This window comes from Arachis hypogaea, chromosome 18 (genome assembly GCF_003086295.3).
Source record: "Arachis hypogaea cultivar Tifrunner chromosome 18, arahy.Tifrunner.gnm2.J5K5, whole genome shotgun sequence".
Taxonomy (NCBI): Eukaryota; Viridiplantae; Streptophyta; class Magnoliopsida; order Fabales; family Fabaceae; genus Arachis; species Arachis hypogaea.
In genome coordinates, this window is record NC_092053.1 from 105969804 (window position 1) to 105986506 (window position 16703).

The 16703-nt window shown below is 34.7% G+C and overlaps 1 protein-coding gene across 4 annotated transcripts; it reads right to left on the reverse strand.

Annotated features, from left to right (window-relative positions):
- Window positions 1-5602: 5602 nt before the first annotated feature.
- LOC112770988 (citrate synthase, mitochondrial) lies at window positions 5603-13650 on the reverse strand. 4 transcript variants are annotated; one of them, XM_025815522.3, is made up of 21 exons: window positions 13417-13650; window positions 13095-13164; window positions 12852-12914; window positions 12559-12600; window positions 11957-12022; window positions 11762-11827; window positions 11478-11591; window positions 11267-11330; window positions 10443-10525; window positions 9349-9398; window positions 9192-9269; window positions 8925-9053; window positions 8798-8840; window positions 8605-8691; window positions 7974-8078; window positions 7450-7557; window positions 6860-6910; window positions 6260-6333; window positions 6116-6167; window positions 5894-5987; window positions 5603-5800 (listed from the first exon to the last, which is right to left on the reverse strand). In XM_025815522.3, the coding sequence occupies exons 2-20, from the start codon at window positions 13143-13145 to the stop codon at window positions 5901-5903; spliced, it is 1413 nt and encodes a 470-aa protein (XP_025671307.1). In that variant the 5' UTR covers window positions 13146-13164; window positions 13417-13650; the 3' UTR covers window positions 5603-5800; window positions 5894-5900. The 4 variants fall into 4 exon arrangements, with proteins under 4 accessions (XP_025671307.1, XP_072082195.1, XP_025671305.1 ...); XM_072226094.1 differs by having other exon boundaries at window positions 13328-13625; XM_025815520.3 differs by having other exon boundaries at window positions 5603-5987.
- Window positions 13651-16703: the final 3053 nt, after the last annotated feature.

Here is a 16703-nt window from a genome sequence, read left to right on the forward strand (position 1 = left end):
ACGATGACGAGAAAGGATGCGTAGACAAAGGTGACGAGGTGAAGGCCTCCAGTAATAACAGTGGTGACGAAAAGGAGGAGGTTGTGGACGGAATTATAGTTGGAGAAAGAACTAAATTGGGGGAAGGTAAGGAAGAACTCTAGTTTTTTTTATGAATTGCAAAGTTACATGGATGAATTGTAAGATTTGGAAATGGAGGAATTCTTATTTTCAGCTAGAATGAGCTTAGGGATTACTATGGTGTCTGGAACTTAATCTAAATGATTATTATAATGAAGTTAGAATTTTGAGAACCACATTAAATAATTGTTTAAATTTTAAAAATTATTATGAAAATTTACTCGTAATTCGATTGATGAAATATTGGTTAAATTATTTAAATTATAACTAATAAATATAATTTTAAAAATATAATTAAATTTATATATATTATATATTAAAAAAAAGTTAAATGTAAGGAAAAATAACTTGACCTAGTGATTACCAAGTTATTGCATGTGCTAGAGGTCCTAAGTTTAAACCAAACTAGAGTTTATTTTTGTTAAATTTAACAGCTCGAGCCTCGATATCAGTATGACGTTATCAGCGCGCGAATTGATCACCGATTGACTAGCGGCTCAATTCCGATTTGCATCAGTATTGATCCATTCAGTTTTATTTTGACTATTTTTTTATAATTACTCAAAATATTAGACCAAACTAATTTAAAATTCAGTTTATTGATTTTCTGATCAAATCAGTTGATCTGATCTAATTTTTATAACTATAAATATAATGCATGGAGTATTTAATAAATTTAGTTAATTTATGGTTGAAAAATATACTTTATAAATATAATAATAAAAAATTTTAAAGTTTATGTACTTAGTACATTATAAAGGAAAAAATATATATTTTTATTAATTTTTAATAAATTATTTTTTTATAATATTCTTAATATGCGTTTTTTTACTTTTAAAAATGTACCATTTAAACATTAATTAGCAAAGTCTTTATTTAATAGTAGCTTTCAATTTTAGCCAGCTTTAAAAAGTCGTTAAATGAATTTTTGTTATGAAAGTAAATGTCCTTGCTGGTGCACATAATAAATTTGGTCAATCTTGGAAATTAAACTATGTATCAAAATCACAGGGGGTTGATCTTGGAAATTAAATCATCAAACTCAAGCATGGTTTTTTCAAGAACGGTTCCGCTACGTTACCAACAGCATATCTGTCAACTTCTGCTAACTCTTATTTATAATTGTGTTTTATGGAAGTGTGTTTATAGATGTATCTAATAAAAATATCTTTTTTATAACTATGTTTAATAGAAGTGTCTTTATAGATATATTTTTTGGATGTGTCTCTTTATATATGTATTTAAAATATATTAATTATTAGACACATCCACGAACACACTTCCATAAAACACAATTATAAATAAAAGTTGGCAGAAGTTGACAGATAATATGTTAGTACCCTATACTTTTCCTTTCAAGAATATGCTCTTGTATGTCTATAAATAGGCATTTTATGAAAGACCAAATACGCACAACACAAACGTGTGTGTATATATATATATATAATAGCAGTTATATTATTAAGAGTGTGAGATAAAATCTCAATTATAATGAGATATTATGTATACATATTAGAGAATTAATAAAGTTCTTTCACTCCATCTATTTTATTTCTACATTTATTGTTTTATTTATTATTTTACAACGATTTTAGATTGGATTAATAGTTAAATTTGTCCCTAAAAGATTAGCTATTTTTTAAATTAATCCTCAAAGAATTTTTTTAGTCATATTAGTCCTTACAAGATAAAACATAAGTCAAATTGGTTCTTCCGTTAGTTAAATGATGACGTTGTAAGTTAATGTCACGTGTCACAAGATAATTAATTGACATGTAAAAAAGTTATTTATAATCAAAATAGTCCTTGAAAGTCCAGACAAAAATTATTTTCATCCTTAAAATTTTAAAAATAATAAAAATAATAAAAAACTCGTTTACCTTAAAAATTATTTTTATTATTTTATGTAAAGAGAATTTTGTTTATTAAGATCTAAAAAATAATATTAAAATTAGTACTATAAAAAAAGTTTAAATTTAAGATTATGAAGAAAAAATAAAAAAAAAATTATATAAGGACTAATTTGATTAATTTTTAAAATTTTAGGGATGAAAATGACTTATGTCTATTTTGATTATAAATAACATTTTTATATGTCAAGTGACACGTGGCGTGCTAGGTGTCACTGACCTGACACGTCAACCAATCATCATGTGACACGTGGCATTAACCTACCGCTTCATCAAGTCACGTGGCACTTAACGTGACACGTCATCATCTAACTAACGGAAGGATAAATTTGACTTATGTTTTATCTTTCAAGGACAAATATGATTAAAAAAATCATGTGAGGACTAATTTAAAAAATGAGTAATTTTTCAAGGACGAATTTGCCTGTTAACTCATTTTTTATTTGATTAGAATTCACGTGCGTGGTTTTAAAGTTGCACATTCTTTTGTAATATATTTTTAACTATTACCAGTTGTTCATACTTTGGCGGTCGGCTAACGTCATGACCAAAAAGGCCCATCAAAAATAGTGAAAGAGTCTAGGAGACCCATTTTACTAAAATTTTTTCGATTTGACTAAAATTTGGATCCCTAGGTCCAAGCTCAACTTGGCCTACACGACAAGAAAAGCCTTTCAATTGCACTAACATGCATGCCTACAAACTCGCCCACTATTCGAAATATGGGATAACTCCTCCTAAATATCAGGTAATAACTACCCACCATTATAGATGGGAGACTTCCAGAGTGACAGTCAAGTCATCATCTCTGCTGTATAAATACCCCATCACACACAGTTATTTATCAATCCTAATTCATTGAGTCTGCCTAAACTCTTGCTAACTTAAGTATCAGAGTCTCTTGCAAGTACTACTCTCCAATCTCACTCAAAGACTTCAGACAGATTTGCCTCATTGAAAAAGACGTCGAAACCCTCATCAGAAGGATTCTGGATCTTACGTCTAGTAGATAATGCATGGAACATTAGCATTGTTGTTAGAGACTTGAAAGTCAATACCAAACCATGGTGGAAGCTCATCCAAAAGACGGACATACTGCATCTGAATTGAAATCCCATAGTAGGAAGCTCCAAAACAATGATCAAACACTTTTTACACCCCAACATTCAGAGAAGGGTAAGTGTATTACTGAAGACAGAGATAGAAGCGACTTAAGAAGACGAAAGCTAGGCTCTCAGATCCATAATCCTAAAGGGTCGGGAAACATAGAAGCAACAAAAATCATGGTATTAGGTCATGGTTATCAAATTCGTTTAGAACAACTGGAATCAAGTTAGAGCGACAACATAAATCCAAACGACTGCTATGGAAGGCACTGCAAATTCCAAGGTTGGACTTTGAAGTAATAATTTTTGAAGTCGTAGAAAGACTCTTAAAAAATAGAAAACACTTTTCTACCCTAAATAGCTCGGAAAGAGGTTTATTATTGCTTTCTTGAGCTAAAAGGTTTAGTCAATTGAAACAGATAAAAGAAAATTTTGAGACAGGAGAAGGTCGAGCACATGGCTAACTAGTTGGTAGATCTTCATAAAACTCCCAAGAATCTGGATGCAACTAAGTAGGAGAAACTCGGCATGTCAAAAGGACATCTTGTTCGAAGTCGATAAAATGATTCTCACACCCAACCTAAGGAAAAGATACTCATACGTGAAGAAAAAATAGGGACTCGACTTATTGACTCGAGCATAACAAATTCTTTCTTCAGGGTCAGGGACTACTAGGACATAATTCTCATCATCCTCTAATTTTTTACAAATTGGATACTTAAGTCGAAAATTTTTTAGAGTCTCTTTATCCACCACTGAGATAGCCCCTAATATAATACTATCTACCCAATCTAAATCTTTTGGAATATTAGAAGGCATTATTTGAACTACAGAACGAGACATAAAGGTCGTATACCTACAAAATAAAGTAACTACTTATGAAGAGAAAGAAGTCGGTTGCAACATCAATCAACTCGGTATCGTCACCATAGCAAACACAACCAATCTAAGTCATTTTTAATGACTAAAGCCACATCAATGTCTAGAAACGCAAATGACGCACTCATCAGTAGTGATAACAGTATTTTTTGGGAGCAAAAAATGTCCCACAAACACAAGTTCAAGTGAAGTAGTAACATTCAACAAGAAAGCAATACTAAGAATCTCTAAATCATTCTAAAAAAATTCCTTTTCTTGAACATTTTGTCAAAATAAAAAAACAGATAAAAAAAATTCAACCATAGCAAATGAGAAAAAATGAGAAAAAGAACCCACCTGAAATGCTGGAAAGACAAGAGAAGCAAAATAAACACCCAAAAAATTTTGGAAGCACCAAAGCAATGATAAAAAAAATTTCTTGGAAGCAAAAGAATACGGTGGAAAGGGAAGTGATGAAAATGAAGTCACTCTGACAAAAGAAGGAAAGAAACTTAGAGGAAAGCAGTTTCAGTGAAATGTGAAAAATTTTTGTACGGAGAAGGAGAATTTGTATGAAGAAGCTAATATAGTTATAAGGACAAAGAGATAAAATCATCATGCTTTAAATGCTGCACAATTACCAAGGAAAATAAAAAAGTGTGCAAACGATTACAAAAATATGAAATGTTACATCAATCAAAATCACGCCAAGATAACCGACTTCTTCTAATAAATCTCATCGAAAAACCGACTTGAAGTAGTAGCAAAATAATAAGATTTGAGTACCAACTACACGACTCGGTATTATTCATACCCTGACCCACAGCTAATGCCAGTACTAAAAAGCCCAATTCAAAGAATTTAGGAAACATATCTTACTAAGGTTATTCAATTTGACTAAAGCTTGGATCCCTAAGTCCAAACTCGTTTCGACTTGCACGATAAGAAAGTCCTCTCAACTACACTAATGTGCATGTCTACAAACTCGCCCACTATTCGAAATATGAGATAACAACTCCTTCCTAAACAATAGAAAATAACTACCCATCACTCTAAGTAGGAAAGTTCCAAAGTGATAATTAAGTCATCATTCCTATTATATAAATACCTCATCACACACAGATTTTTCTCAACCAACTTAAATATCAAAATTTCTCCCTTACAGATACCATATCAAAATTTCTCCCTTACAGATACCATCCCCATTCTCACTCAGACTTCACCTTACTAAAAAAGACATCTAAGGAGTGGACCTTAGGCCAAATCATGCCAGTCTCACATAATTCACGGAACAGTAGCATTGTACGATAATATATTACCTGTGATTATAAAATTAGAACTGCCTATTAGAATTAAGCAAGCTTTTTAATATATTTTTTCACAACTCTAGGATCATATTTGCACATTTTTGGGTGAATTACAAAATCCATCAAACCATATTTTCAATTTTTTAACTAATTACAAAAATTATTACAATCGTTTCATTTTCACATTTCACATTTGGGGCCTAAAAGGCTAAAGCATCCCTTTTTTTTTTTTAATATATTTTGTGGTATCTTGTAATGTATACTCTTTATTTATAATAGAGCCAAAGAAAGCACAGAATGATGCTGTTTCAAATCTAACTCCTCGAAGTAAATACTTGTTATTGATCACTAGCCGAAGGGTTTAATCCCATTTTGAAATTTATGAAAGGAGATAACCCCAAAACAATAGTAATTCCTTTATTCTGAATGCTCCCTGAAATCTAATTTATGCAGCTCAAACGTGGCGAGACAACTGCGTGGGTGATAGAACACCATTTACCTAAACCAAAAAACTTATGAAACAACTCAGGGACTTGTGCCCAGCTAATGAATATTCCTCTTTTTTTTTTTTTAAATTGTACCCAGATTTTACCATATGATTATTTGGCACACAATTGCTCTAGTTTCTCCAATGTAACACTTTTGGGCCTTTCGAGTGGCATTCCAAGAGCTCGGTCCCATATCAACTGTAATGCACCATAAAGAAGCCATAAAGAAGAGTGATGTTAAGCTTACGCAACACCAAGTCCAAAAAAAAAAAAAAAAAAAAGCTTACGCAACAAAAAAAGTGTATAGCTAACGAAGCACAACTAACCTGAGGGCCAACTCCAACAGCTCGCGACACGCCAAAGAGAACAGTATAATAGCTGCCGAAAATATTCAGCAGATCATCAGATTCACCATTATTGCAAAATGAAAATCATCACAAGTGAAATATGCAAGAGAAGTAACAACGTACTTTTCCTCGGTAAGACCATAGTAGTTCAGTAGCACTCCACTGTGAGCATCAACATTAGGCCATGGGTTTTTAACCTACCACCATAGAATATCTCAAATTTAATCACTATAAAAGGAAAAATTACCTTAATAGCAAGATAGCAAAGAGTACAGCTATATATGGTTCATCAATTAAACTGCGAAAATCATAGTTTATTCAATATATATATATAAGAAAAAGTATAAATAGAACACAGACAGAACAAAACTAAAACGTGAACCAGTGTATCCAGATTCAAGGATCAATCGTGTGGGGCAAGAAATAAGCAAAGTAAATAGAATGGAACAAAAACAGAACTGCATGGTTGCTACAGCTCTCCATCATTTAAATATATATTACCTCTTTCTTTTGAACTAAGAAACTTTAGAAATGAAATTTACCAAGAATGGCGGAGTGATGCCATTGAATTAGAAGTTTCCAAAAGGTCAACAAAGCACTTTAAATTCATTATTCTATGGGAATGCTTATTGATTACCAATAGACCATTGACTACCGTAAGTCATTAAGCATAGACCACCTTGTATCAGAATGTTTATCAAAAGATAACAAACACAACATTACCTTGCCTAACTTGGTGAGAATAGGAGGCACAACCTCTTTTATTTTTGACACCTGAAACAGTGACAGTCAAATTAGATTTTGATGAAACTAGATGTAACAAATGGTATCTAAATGGGGAAAAGAGACGAAACAGTAGCCGAAACTGAGATTTAAATCAAAACCAGTGTGGCCTCCTAAACTATAAAATTTGAGAGAAAAATGAAAGAAACTGTGATAGTATCAAGCTTTCCAGAGAGTTGATTCTCCTATTCCAACAGTTTAAATGATTCCCTCACCATCTCCTGCACCCTAAATATCCTCCTCCCTCGCCTCAATCATGAGAATCCCACCCCCTCCCCCCTAACTTGCCATTTGGAAGGTTAGTTACAACATTTGTTCGCTCATTAACTCCCCTAGTCCCCGTTATCCACTTCCTATGTTTTCTCACATATATATACGCATAAGGTGGTGCTTCCCCTAATATAGCACTATAGCATCCTATGAACCTTCTATCCCACTCCCCTCTTTAAGGTGAGTAATATTATATTACTAAAACGGGAAAGTTCTCCAAAGCAATAGAATAATATTGATATTAGGAAATAAACAATTACCAGCTGGAAATATGGATCATTTGGCAAATGCTTCAAAGCAAACTCCCTCTGGCATGTGTATCTTGGATCTGTTTTGCGCAAAACACCATGTCCGTATCCAGGAATAACCTGGCGATCCAAAAAAGAATAGCCAATACCTATTAACAAATTTCCAATACTTCTCATTGCACTTACTCTAGTTACGAAAACAACCTTTATTTTGGAAGTATAAAAAATTGTCCCCTAGTTCTTTTCAAATATTTTACAGAAACTTCCTGTTAGGAAACACTTGTTTTGTAAGACAAATACAAGGGATCAAGAGAACAAGAGTCAATAACGCTAGATATGAAAATCTAAATGGATTTCTTATCCGCAGCTCTACCTATCAAATTCTTTTAGTTGAAAGGAAAAGAAGAGTAAAGGTTAAAACAATATTAATTGCACGAAGTTTTACCATATAATTTATTCACCAAAATGCCAAATCTAAAGGAAAATGGCTTTCAAAAACACTATTTCGCTTCCCATAATACAAGTTACCACGTCACCTGGCCACTATTCAATGTTTTATGAATGTACTCGCTCAGTTGCTCTGTACTAATGTTTGGAGTGCCAAACTCCGCAACTATTGATCGGATCCATCGCAGAACCTCCTGTAACAACATAATAAAACGGACTTAGAGAATTAAACTAAAAATAATAAATGAGAAAAACTATGAACATTAATCACATACTATGACACTACCTAGTTTTGTCTTTTGTGTAAGCTTTAATAATATTTATATTCCATAAGGTAATAAGATGGCAAATACAATGCTCTCACAATGGTAAACAACTTAAACCCCTTTCAAGAATACAAGGCAGGCTTTTTTCTTACTATTATCATTCTTTAAGAAAGCAGCATTCCTACTAGACCAGTATCTGGCAGACAGAACATATCAATACAGCACATACTTGTAAGTTGTAATGCAGAACAGTTTTATTTTATCAAGAAGCAAGCAAGCGATCCTTGTCCTAGTAAGTGGGATTAGCTACTATAAAGTAGAAAACACGAGTGTCATTCTGAAAACTAAGCCTATACTCAAACCATTAAAATCTGTAATGTTGGGTTGGAGTGAATACTATAGGCAAACAGACTTCTTAGCAGAAGGATGAACTATGACGATTAACAAAATATACCTGATTAGCCAACCCATGGAGTGGCCCAGCTAAACCATTCAAAGCAGCCGCAAATGCAAGGTAAGGATCTGATAGTGGACTGGCTACCTGAAGGGATCAAACAACACCATACATTAAAAAAATAGCAACATAAGTAATATATACAGAAGTTCAACATTATTGGGCAAGACTTTAATTAAGGGAAGTAACTCACTAGGTGGGCTGTATGAGAACTAACATTACCACCTTCATGATCACTGCAAACCAAATGCATCATGAAACTCAACAGTAAAGCCAGGGTGGTAACTCAAATGAAACCAAGGAACCCATGGAATACGAACCTATGAATGGAAATATACAGCCTCATAAACTCCAGCATTTCTGGATCGTCAAATCCTAACATGTGAGCATAGTTTGCACCATAATCCAAAGAATCATCCAATGGTATGATTTTTCCATCCTTGTATTTCCTTTATAAGGTGAGAAAGTAATCCAAATGGTAAGAGGATGATAGAAGATGTCAAATACTTAGGATCAATGATCCTGCAATGTATCCCCCACAGTAACTTGGATGAGGATATCCTTTACAATTTTAGTATTTTACATACCTCCTATAAATATAAGCAGCAATTCCAGGCAAACGAGCAATTAAATTCAATGTATCCTCATACGTTGGTTCCCAGTACCTATATCGAAACAAAAAAAAGGCTATAGTAACTTACACAAGTAAATAATGCAAACGCCATTAAGAAATTAGAACCATACCTTGCCTTAGCTATCCCACTCTCGTATGCCTTCTGAAATTCACTCTCAACCTGGAAGTTAAATGAATTGACAGTAAGTTCACTCTTGCTTGCTTCAGCAAGAATATTAAAAGTGTACATATTCAGCAGTGAGTTAAGTTTATAGTGATCCTCAGCAACATGTTGTAAACAAGGGTGTTTGTTTTTAGCTTCTGAAAAAGTGATTCTACAATTAAATTAAAATCTTATATATAATTAAAAAGATGAAAACTGATTTTCTGAGAAGTTACTATTAGCCTACAAAATAGCCAAAAATTGAATATATTTTTATTTGAAAAAACTGATTATTTTAAAATTTTATCCAAATATATGAAAAATATTCTTTTCAGTGAAAACACTAATTGTCTGACAAAATAAACTGAAACAAACATTAACTAAATATGTTATCTTCATTTCATATTTTTCGGATACATAGGAACCTATGGTGAGATTGGACCAGAGATAAGCACATGTTCAATGCACTTATTGAGCAATTTCCTTAGCCAGTTATGGCTTATGATGGTCAGTTGAATATGAGATAACAGTTTATCCATTGTCACTATGATTAATATTACTATATAGACTTCTTTGTTATCAATATTATCATTTTATTTGCAAACAGATATAAAAAAATAAATCAACAAAGGATAACATATCACAAATTCAAGAATCAAAGAGTGAATGTGGTATTGAGGTTGCCAAAACGGGGGGTTTTAAGAGTTCAAATATGATTTTACTTTTATTGTGATCATGTTTGGTTTTGGGGTTTCATTCTCAGCTTAAACATAATTCTGCCACAGAAAACCATGGTTTTGTCCACAGAAAGAAGTTCTCACTTTAATGTGGGCTACAATTCCAACATTAATTTTGCCAAAACTAGTTTTTAAACAGAAGTACCAAACACAACCTAGTTTACTTCCTAATCACTTTAAATTAAAAGTCATCTATGGAGAAATCAAGATCATCTAATCTTGTTGGTAAAAGCAAAATAAAACCCACTGTAAACAATTTAATTACAGAAGAAAAGCTAGGAAGACTGTATAAATTAGAAGTTGAAGAAAGAATCTGATACTCAACCTGCAAGGCCATGACACCAGTAGTAAACTGAGTCATTGGATGAGCAGAAACAGGCAAAGCATCAATAGCCTTAAAAGCATAATCTGCAGTTGGGAAAAAAAAATGAATCCACAATTTTCAGACAAAACATGATCATTAACTCATTCATATATTAGGAACAACCAAGTAAAAACTATGTTTAAAATTTCTATGGACATGCCACTCATAAGTCATGACATTTGAGCAAGAGCAAGCCTGAAGTTTGCCACGGACATAATGCAACAAGGCAAGTCCATATCTTCCAAGTTAACAAGTGCTTAGACAAGGATGTGCATTTTTCACAGACATGGACCATATTAATAGAAATGATTCAGAAATTGATGAGAATCGGTGTCATTTCATTATTTCAATGATTATGACAGAGAGGAAATTCAGTGACTCACTCCATTCCTAGATTGATTTCCCCTCTACTCTTTACCATCTATTTTTATACTAACTCCTAACTAGTCAACAGCGCATCAGAAAGCTCAGTTCCTCTCACATTCATGATAAATGGGTATAGAATAGTGATCCTAGATTCATATGAAGTTCAAATAGAATAATACTTTTTCTTTTTATTAAAAAAAAAAAGTTAATAACAGAATCCAAACATGTCATACACAGTCATTAACCTATTAAGCACTATCTATCCAGGATATCAAACCTACTCAACTCTAGCTTGAGGGACATACACTACCTTTACAAAAGCATGTCAATCTACTTGGTGTCAGTTTATTGTATGATGAGGAAGAACACAGTGCTTCATAAATAATTAAAATCAAGTTGTGACCTCAAAGGAATCTGACCTGGGATAGTTGCACGACTTCGCAATTCCTGGGATAATGAATCTACTTGCTCCTTATTAGGTATCTGCGACACAATGAATCAAATATAACAAAATTCATATAAAGAGAACATATCAAAAATATTGTCACGTATAATCTTATGTAGTGTAATAGAGATATGTCTGCATCCAAAATAAATAATCCAATATGTTTGAATGAATCTAATGCATACCTTTCCTGTCAATAGAAGCCAGAGTATGCCCTCAGGCAATGGCTCCCCACCAGGACATGCACCAGGAAGTTTTTTCTGGCAGTCAGGAATTGTCATGCCCCTAAAGCGAATTCCCTGTAAGACATAATGTGTTGTCCTCAGAAATTAATTTAACTTAATAAAGAAAACTAACGGATCCTAAACCTAAGATACTATCAACTTATCAATAGTCGTTAGCGGTAAAATCCACCTCCCTCCAAAAAACGCAAGTATAAGAGTGAAGAATGGGTATTTTAGATATGTACCTCATCTGGATCGACAGCTGAACCTAGCCATACCAAAGCCGTCATTCCTCTCATTCCACCAAGTACCTTTTAAACATGACAAAGGATGATCCAACGAATCAGTCACATTGTGAGCTTATAAACAAGAGGTAAGAGATCAGAATATAACATTTACTGTAACTTGACACTATGTATTATAAAGCAAACATAATTTACCATATCAACAGTGATTTTTCCCAATTCAACATTTGCATGCTCTTTCCTCAGCTTCTTAACACGCTCCTGAAACCAGATTTTATGTATAGATTAAATCATAACTAGATATACTGCAAGCTTAGAGCAAATAAAACAAACAATGAAGATCAGGAGATATTGGGCAACAACCAATCATCAAAGAAAACTACGAATCAGGAAAGACATTTACCAAGAGCTTCAGACTTAAAAATATCTTGTGCACTTGCGAAAACAGCTACAACTAACATGTATTTGCCATTGCAGCACAAACAAGGCTTCAACTTACATACACTAACACCCATTAAAATCAAACAATTAACATTAAAACCAAGATTACACCAGCCCATACAATGAGACAAAAAAAAAACTTATGACACAACCCAAATCACATTAATCCCTGATAGAGCAGGACCATTTATACATCAGCCTGGTGCAATGCATCCACATTACGCAGGATCAAAGCAAGGACCACACCAAAAGGTTATAATGTAAGCTAGCCACTGCTATCTTTGATTACCCTTTCTAAATCAGTTTATCCAACATAAACAGGTATCACTGCCAAAGCTTAAAATAACAGAACGAACCTGATATTCTGGAATTAGCTCCTTCAACTCAGAACGTAGATCCTGAAAGATAGGAAAATAAATGGTTAAGTTATCAACAACATTAATAATGATAACAAAGTTCCAGAAAATATCACGATTAGTATCAAAATCCCCCCCCCCCCCCCCAAAAAAAGACCAACTGTACCAATATAACAATGATAGGAAATATAGCAGTAATTCCATTCACAGAGAAAAAAAATACACGCGATAAAGGCTTATTGTATACATTTCATAAAACACCAAATATAAACAGGAAGTGAGGGAGAGCATACAGTGGCAGTGGATGTCTGAATTTGAAGCCATCTAACTGAATTGGCAAGGGTAGGTTGTTGACCCTGTGATCATAAAAATAAAATTAGATAATCATTACAGAGAAAAGTAAAATGGCGTGCGCAAAGAGAGAAAAGATAAAGAAAGAAAAAAAACAACAGAGATTCCATTTAAAAGGGAAAGTTATATTTCTAAAAGGAAAAACACCAAAGGAAAAAGAAGTTGGCATTTTTCTTGAGAGTTACCACGCGAGATCGTAGCCTAGAAAGCGCAGAAACGCTTCTGAAGAACGCCATTCTGAATCAACACAGCAACCTGTAGGTTCACCTCCTCATCGTTACCAAATCACAACAAAATCATAAGAAAATAAAAAAATAAAAAATAAAACCGATGATGAAAAAACGCGGTGGTTGAGCTGAACAAATCGGAACGACGACGAATCGCGAAAGGAATGACAGAGAACGACGGAATCAATTACCAAAGGCAAATAGCAAAGGTAAGAGTGCAGAATGGAATTGTAGAGAAGGTAATTACTAGGGTTTGGAAATGGAAGAAGAAGAGTATTACCGGTTCGAATAGAAGAGAAAGAAGGAAAAGGAGAAAGATCGCGGATCCAGAAGATTTGTGAATTTTTTGAATTGGTCTTAGAAGAAGTATAGTATTAACTATTAAGTATTATAATGACGATGATGGCATCTTGGGGTGGAGCTGCTTAGTCGTAAAAAAAATGTGATTAGTGGGGAACTCTGGTTGTCGACTTGTGGGGTTGTTCACTTGGTCATGGACAAACGCCTTTTTTGTGTTTTTGTTTTACCACGGAAATCCTATATAATTGGAGCATGCTGCGTGCGGCGTTTTTTTTTTTATGGAAGTAAAATATTGTAATTTTTTATTTTTTTTAAAAGGGTTATAATTTTTTTGAATAATATAAATAATCACCAGTCAAATCAAAATATACTACACTTTTAAATTATTCACCTAAATCTTAATATTAGAATAATTATTCGCACGCCTAGTAAAATGAACATCCAATATATCAGTCAATGAGTTATAACTCAAATGGCATAGTCTTTCCATACTCAATTAAGAGGTTACGGGTTCGAGTCTCCTATCTTTGGTTAAAAAAAAAATCCAATATATCAATTATTCACATTATTTAGTATTTTCATTGTCTACCTATACTTTTTTTTTTTAAAATGATGAAACGTCCAATTTTTACTTCTCTAATTAAACGGTTTTACATTTGAGAATAACACTTCAACTATTTATATTTTAAAAAATACTATTGTCACTCCAATATCAAAACAAAAAGTTTACTGGGTGTCTCTAGATTTAAAAATAAATTAATTAATTAAATTCCATATATATAATATAAATTTAAATAATGTGAAAATCTATATATGTATAAATATTAAATAATCAATAATAAATATTAAATTTAACTTGCCTATTTAAAAAGATTTTTTGCGTTCCTCTTGCGCGCATTAGTCAAAATATAAATTCAACTTCGTAGACTTTTAAATAAAAATAATAACTAGGGCAAAAAACCATAATGAGCCAAAGCAAGAATCTTGTAACCAAAATGCGCCAAATCCAATTTCCTTTCAGCAATGAGCCAAAGTGTATTTTAATATAATTCGAACCAAGCTGGTTCGAATTGCACTCCTTCATAATTCGAACCAACATGGTTCGATTTAGTGTTGTACGTTTTTGAATAATTCGAACCAATAAGGTTCGAACTCCTCCCATACATAATTCGAACCACTATGGTTCGAACTTCTCTCATACATAATTCGAACCAGGTTGGTTCGAATTATGCTTTGAAATCGATTCCATGTAATTCGAACCGGGCCGGTTCGAATTACTCCTAATGCACTCCTTCATAATTCGAACCAGGCTGGTTCGAATTAGGTGTGATTCGACTATATAAGGAGTTCGAATCACCCTCATTCGAACCATTATACCTTCACCCCTACCCCACAAAATCTCAGAGAAAACGACCCAGATTCTCTCCGAGGAAGACCTGAACGGACTACTCTGCTGATGGGGGACGATCCGGCACAGTTATATCGGTTGGACGGAGTCGCTCATATAGCCGGGGTCATCAACGACGAGGTTAGTACGGAAATATTTTTGATTCAAGCGTTAGTTGTGCTTTAGTGGTTTTGTATCCTGGTTAGACGGTACTTTATGTTAGTGGTTTATGTAGGTGGTTTAGGTGAGGGGATTATGTAGGTGGTTTATGATAGTGGTTTAAGCTAGTGGTATTAGTTAGTGGTTTATGTTAGTGGTTTAGGGTGGTGGTTTAGGGTAGTGGTTTTTGTTAGTGGTTTAAGTCAGTGGTTTTTGGTAGTGGTTTATGTTGGTGGTTTATGTTAGCGGTTTTTGTTAGCAGTTTTTGCAAGCGGTTTTTATATGTGGTTTAGGGTAGTTGTTTAATGCTAGGTGGTTTAAGTAAGCCGGTTTATTGAATTTCTTTCTTGTTAATGGCTCTCGTTAATTGTGGTATATGCTAGCGGTTTAGTTGTGTGGTTTAGGGTTTGTTTTCCAGTTAGTTATCTTTCATGTGATGTTATGCTGTTTAATTTAGCGAAATGGTTAATGTAAACCGGATTATAGAAACCGTTTTATGTAAACCCGTTTATGTAAACCGGTTTACTTTTAACCGGTTTATGTGAACCGGTTAACTGTAAACCGGTTTATGTGAACCGGTTGACTGTAAAACCTGTGTAGTTATATATCTCAGTATGCGTTTCTTTTCATGCGCAGCCCGAGCGATGCATTAGGAGCATGAGGCGGCAGCAGGGCATGCGTCTTGATGACAGATACGTTCCATACTTGCAGATGGCAGGGCTATACCATCTTGCAAGGCTGAACGACCGGTGGTTCCGGCTAGACGAGGCGCTCGTCAGTGCATTCGTGGAGAGATGGCGTCCCGAGACGCACACATTTCATATGCCGTTCGGAGAGTGCACGATCACACTCCAGGACGTGGCATACCAGCTGGGTTTGCCAGTCGATGGCCGTTACGTGAGCGGGTGCCTGTCAGAGTTCCATATATACATCGATGGCGGCCGTCCACCCTGGGTCTGGTTCCAGGAGTTGCTAGGAGTTATACCTCCTCCCAGTCAGGTTCAGAAGTACGCAGTGAACTGCACCTGGTTTCAGGAGACCTTTGGTGAGTGCCCTGAGGATGCAGATGATGACACTGTTCGCCGATATGTCCGGGCGTACATCATGATGTTGCTGGGCACGCAGCTGTTTGCGGACAAGTCTGGCAACCGGATTCACATTAGATGGCTTCCATATGTAGCGAGGCTGGAGGAGCTGGGTACGTATAGCTGGGGTTCGGCAGCACTGGCCTGGTTGTACCGGTGCATGTGCAGGGTGGCAAACAGACATGTTGTGAAGTTAGCGGGCCCGCTCCAGCTACTGCAGTCTTGGATCTTTTGGCGGTTTCCTCAGTTTAGGCCTACAGGATATGAGGCCTTCAGCTGGCCTTTGGCGTCGAGGTACTATGCTGGGCCTATTCTTTTTCAATATGACTTACAGCTGTCGTGGCGTTCAGGAGCACCTTGATGCTAACCGATGCGTCAGCCCTAACCATTGGCATAATGAACGCCGAAATCACAGAATGATCCAAACTTCTGTGATCACTTGATATGGATGTGGCTAGGCAAGTGTGAGGGCCATTGTACCGTTTGACCTCCCAAATGCCCTTGCGCTTCCGGAGACTTAGCCGAATCAACCATGTGCAACCATTCCCGAACTCGGAACACTTGCCCACATACCGGCGGTGATCGGACTCCACCACCTTGTACTGTACCCCTCGCCGGATGCTGTAAGTCTTCACA

What these genes read in the sequence shown, in the direction of transcription:
- LOC112770988 (XM_025815522.3), bottom strand. Translation starts at nt 13,145, where the DNA reads ATGGCGTTCTTCAGAAGCGTTTCTGCGCTTTCTAGGCTACGATCTCGC. An exon ending in TTCTCACCAAGTTAGGCAAG is followed by an intron (nt 6,334 to 6,859) that starts GTAATGTTGTGT and finishes CTATGGTGGTAG; the next exon opens with GTTAAAAACCCATGGCCTAA. An exon ending in CTGTTGGAGTTGGCCCTCAG is followed by an intron (nt 5,988 to 6,115) that starts GTTAGTTGTGCT and finishes GGTGCATTACAG; the next exon opens with TTGATATGGGACCGAGCTCT.